We start from the raw sequence: 5324 nt of genomic DNA on the forward strand, positions 1-5324 counted from the left end.
ACACACACACACACACACACACACACACACACACACACTCAGTCTCTCTCTCTCTCGCTCTCTCTCACTCCATCGCTCTCTCTCTCTTGGGATGTGGTGTACCCATTCTTTCCAGTGCAGCACTTCTCAGCTGTAATATATGAATAGTGATGGTTCAGAGTTTAGACTGACCTCATGCAGACCTGCCAATCCTTACGATTTTTTTGTATTCCTTACGAATTCTATGATGTTTCTACGAATGTACGATCAAACTGAAAAACGATTTTTTACGATTTGTGAAAATTAATATTTTTTACATTGTGAGCCGAGAAATATCTGGCGATTTTGGGCGCAGCCATATTGGATCACGTGTTCACGTTGTTCTCGCGTGATCTAGAGTTAGTCCCATCATTCATTGCGCGCATAACATACAAACAAAATGGCCGCCTGCTGCAAGAAAATAAAAGCCTTACTATTTTCTTGAATCACAGGTTGGCAGGTTTGCCTCATGTAGTAACACTGTCAGTGGCTGTGACGCTGTGTACACGTGCCTGGCTAGCGCGGCATTGATTGATGTACATGGGGGGGGGGAGTGCGTGATTGTTTGGGGGCATGTTCATTATAGAATATGTAGGGGGTAGCCACTGCTGTGATCAGAGGACGGCAGCAACATAGTGTATGCGGTACACCATAGCGGTAATGCTATCCCCCCCCCCCGGGCGTGGAGGGAGGTGACCGTAACGTGGCAGCACTAGTGTTGGGATAGTGTTGGGATAGTGTTAGGATTAGGGTTAGGGTCAGAGTTAGGATTAGGGTTAGGGTTAAGGTTTTTGCATCATGATATCTGTCCCCACACCATAGATTAATTTTTGTGAATCACAATGCCTATATATAGCGCGGCGAGACATATATATTTAGTGTGAGGGTTAGTGTTGGCGGTGTTGGAGTGAGGGTTACCGTTAGGGTTAACGTTTTGAACGTCATCGTCAACGTTATAACGTGACCTCCCTCCACGCCCGGGGGATAGCAACACCCCACTATAGCGATGTTTCATGTTTAGAAACATTGACGTCATATGCGCACATGCGCAGTTTAACGGTTGGCAGCAAGCAGAAGCGTGATATTGTTCGATACAAGCACACGCACGCACGCACGCACGCATGCACGTGTACGTACGCACGCACGCACGTCTACGTGCACATGCATGCACGCACGCACGCACGCACGTGTACCTGCACACACACTCACGTACGCACGCACGCACACGTGCACACACGTGTACCTGCGCACGCACGCACGCACGCACACATGCACACACGTGTACCTGCGCACGCACGCACGCACGCACGTGTACCTGCACACGCGTGCACACACGCACGCACGAACGTGTACCTGCACGCGCGCACGCACGCACACACTCATGCACGCATGCACGCACGTCTACGTGCGCATGCACGCACGCATTCACACACACGCACGCACGCATGCACGCACGTGTAAGTTCACACGCACGACGCACGCACTAACCTGCACCAGTTTAATGTACGAGGTATAAATTGTAACTAAATTCATGAATGTCATAAGCTAAACTGTATTTTCTTACCTCACACAGTGAGTCATGGTTCCGGAATACTAGCAACCAGTCCTCAGGACCAGGCACTCCTCTTGAAATGAATTTTTTAGCATTCTTGTTAACCACCTCAAGAACGAAATCCGGTCCCTCGCCGGCGTAAACATCTCCACTTGTCGAAATTGACTCGGCTAGCTCAAGTTGGTTATTCACACTATCTGGATACAAACTTCGGTGATAGGAATCCGTGACATCTATTAGTTGGTATTTCGGGTGATTTCGTGTGAAGAAAATCGGCGAGAATTCTTGCTTTCCACACAGAAGATAATCAGCATTGTTTCTGCGAATTCCACCTCTGTAGTTAAATATGGCTTGTAAGTAGGTTAATTGTTCGAACATATATTGGTACTTTGGGTCTTTCACTGAATGACAAATATAGTTGCTTATATAGTCCTCAACTGTTGGAGCCTTATGCGAAGTCAAGCAATCTAAAACGTATGGACGAACTAGCTCATCTGTTATTGCATCTCTGGCAATGTTTAAAAAGTCCCATGTCTTGTGGTTGTCATGGCAACTCTTTGCATACTTCAGGGCTGCTGGTGATTTAAATCCCATACATTTTGCAAGCTCATCAAAAAACACGTCCCAGTTCAATTCAACAAAGGCCTTCTTCATGTTCATTTCATAGTGGCCAGGGCCAATTCGAGGCACGACCCAATCAAATTCCTGCATTCTTGGAATTTCTTTGTTTTCATGTTTTTCACTGCAATGTTTTGTGAAATCTTCTTGGGGGAAAAATCCAACCTCACACTCAGTGCAGTATAACGTGTTGAATATCAGATTTATGATAATGTAGTATGGAAGGCCATCCATGTACACGGTAATCCACTCTCTGCTTCCTGTACCATACCTCTTGATGCCACATCTAGACCCAATTGTTCGCAACACGTTTAGCAAGGATTGGAATGAGTTAGGGTTACACATAACCGGATCAGCTACAACTACTTTGGGCGGCGGTTGTGGGTGAAAATGAGGTACATGTTGATGTACGTTTATTTCATCTGTCATCACTGTGCTTGCTGACAGCTGTCCAGCATGTTCTTGACGAGAAACCTTTACATAACATTCTTTATGTTTGAAATGCTTTTGTGACGTGTGAGGCTCTTCTTGTGCCATTACATGCAGTTTCTCCTTGCACCCTGGGTTGTCGCATGTTCGCTTAGATTGTTTGTACTGCTTGTGACATTTCGGGCAAAATTTTGTATATTTTGCTTGTTCCTGCTTTGCTAGCATTACATCGATGTCGTCTTTCCATGTGGACACGCCTGCAAATTGTTCATGCCAGACTTTTGTGATTCTTGTTGCAGTGTAGCGGTAGAGTTCTCCACAAGCAAGTTCTTTTCTTTGTCGTTCTTTTATGTGTAGAGCAGTTTCAACATCTGCACGTAGAACTGATTTCGGGATGTATTGCTGTGGTCGGAGTGAAGCTTCGGTTTGATATCCACAATCAACAGGAAACGTTATGTATATTAGTGATGTCACTACACTAACTGCTTGTTTTTGGAAAGCACGCACATGCCACGATTTGCCCACTATCTGTTCATTGTCAAAGACAACGTAAATGTCACCAGGAGGACATGGTATAGGTTGAGTGTTTTGCGTACTGAGCCAGTCCCTAATGGTCCAGTAACTTCCTGATGCACCATACGTTCCAAGGTCACATCCAATGCGACTGTTGGTGACAGAATACAACAGAACTGTTTCCGCAAACCCTACTTCCGAAATGTATTTACGGTTTCGAGCCTTGTAAACACAATCAGCCGCGCGTACTTTGGAGTAGAGCTGTCTTGAATCTGTTTCCAATTCTTTGCTGTGTGTGGTTATTCCATCAATGAAGGATGTCAGCACAGTGTCTCTCTGACTATAGAGATGCTCCAAATCAGTATTGCACAATTTGTCGTAATCTCTGTGCTGCCCGACTTTCGTCACCGAGTCATCCCACACAGCGTTGGAAGCACATTCACCAATTGCTTTAGCTATGTCGGCGAGATCTTGATGACTACATGCTTTGATATGGTTAATGACCGACTGTTTATCTGTAATTGTCGAACGCAAGCCAGAAGTCGACGGTACCGGCAACGATGAATCACTGTCCGTGTATGTCGAATCTGCACCTATTATAAATATATAAATAAGTGTTAATAATAATGTAGCAAACCCGTTTGTCTCACCATTATACGACATTTCACTTTCAGGGTTTTCGCCAGGGGGTAGGAGGAAGAGGGGGGTCAGTCTCCCCCCTAAATAGCATCTAGTGGGATACCCCCTACTAAAAGTTGCAATCTGATTTAAAACTCTACATTTTAGTTGATGAATGACAGACCAAAGGCAGAGTATGGTCACACCACACGCTAGCTCTAGAACAATAGCCACAGGTAGAGCGACGGGCTATAGTTCTAGAGCTAGTCACACGCACACCGCTGCGCATTTACGCTTATGTATATATTATAATATATTATATATATAATATGGCATAATTAACACATGGTAACAATTTATTGTTACCGTGGGTGATTAAATGGCAAAATTTCCGAACACAGTGATGTATATGAGTTATGGTAACAATTTTAAGTAACTGTGGCAAATATGAGACAGTAGTTATAACATAATTACAGGATAGACTCCTGATCATTATAATGGCATGATTAATACATTTACAGTAATTTTTCCCAAATTACTGAATTATTTAAGTATCTGAGTTAGATTGGCAATGGTAACAATTTATGGTGACTGTGACAACTAACCGATATGGCAGCTGATAGTTTGGTATCAATTTAAAGTAACTGTGGTTTTGTTAATGTGCTGGTGTTTACCAAGATTTACCACTCACCATACTTGATGTGGTATATAATGAGCTGGTACAGTTCATAACTAACATATGCTAGTAGTGCACACCTGTGCAGGAAAGAAGATAGCTCAACAAGGTTACTGTACACTGTTACCAGTAACAATTTACTGTAACTGAAATCACGGTTACTATTTTCTACAACCTCCTGGACTGCTCTCTTCAAGCACTTTAGCTCTCTCTCACACGCTCTCACCTCTCGCGCGTGTCGCTTCTCTTTTTTATTATATTATTATATTACTTTCTTATGTCTTTGCTTCTCGTTTCTCATCTTCCATTTGTAAAGAAAAACATAATAGCATAAATTTTTACATGATTAGAAAAGCAGACGGATGACATGAAACGAATCGAACTTTGCTATCAAACATAATGAATAATTAATCTAACCGTACATGAAACTTAACGAATCTAAAACATACTGAAATATAAATGGTAAACCCAACGCTAGCCCACGGTCCCCGCGCACAAACACATACCCTCCCTCCAATCCCTCTCACTCCCTCACTCGCCAACGGGAAAGGGGCAGCACACCCAATGACTCTCTCTGTCACCAGTATTCTGGTATTTTACTAAAAACCTACAGAGCCAACGAACATCTCGCCAGAAACCTCTGACACGCCCCCTTTTTATTGATTGACGCCCACCTGTGCCCACTGTCTGCGCTAACCTGCCCGGCGCCTAATGTCTGCGCTAACCTGCGCGCAACTGTTGCGCTAACCTGCGCCCACTGTCTCCGCCAACCTGCGCTCACTGTCTACGCCAACCTCCATCAGGAAATCAAGGGTCTATAAGGAACTGCGTCCTGTTCAGACGGCCTACCTCTGCTACAACCGTCTAACGTGTAACATTACGTGTCACAGGCCTCAGGCA

The 5324-nt window shown here is 44.3% G+C and overlaps 1 protein-coding gene across 1 annotated transcript in view; it reads right to left on the reverse strand.

The window, feature by feature from the left end:
• Positions 1–4064, reverse strand: part of LOC106817670 — a 10062-nt gene extending 5998 nt beyond the window's left edge. The window contains 2 exon segments of the mRNA XM_014822355.1: positions 69–130; positions 1583–4064. Of these exon segments, the coding sequence (XP_014677841.1) occupies positions 69–130; positions 1583–3793 (2273 nt within the window). The 5' untranslated portion in view covers positions 3794–4064.
• Positions 4065–5324: the final 1260 nt, after the last annotated feature.

The sequence above is a fragment of the Priapulus caudatus genome, unplaced genomic scaffold (assembly GCF_000485595.1).
Source record: "Priapulus caudatus unplaced genomic scaffold, Priapulus_caudatus-5.0.1 Scaffold1821, whole genome shotgun sequence".
NCBI lineage: Eukaryota > Metazoa > Priapulida > Priapulimorpha > Priapulimorphida > Priapulidae > Priapulus > Priapulus caudatus.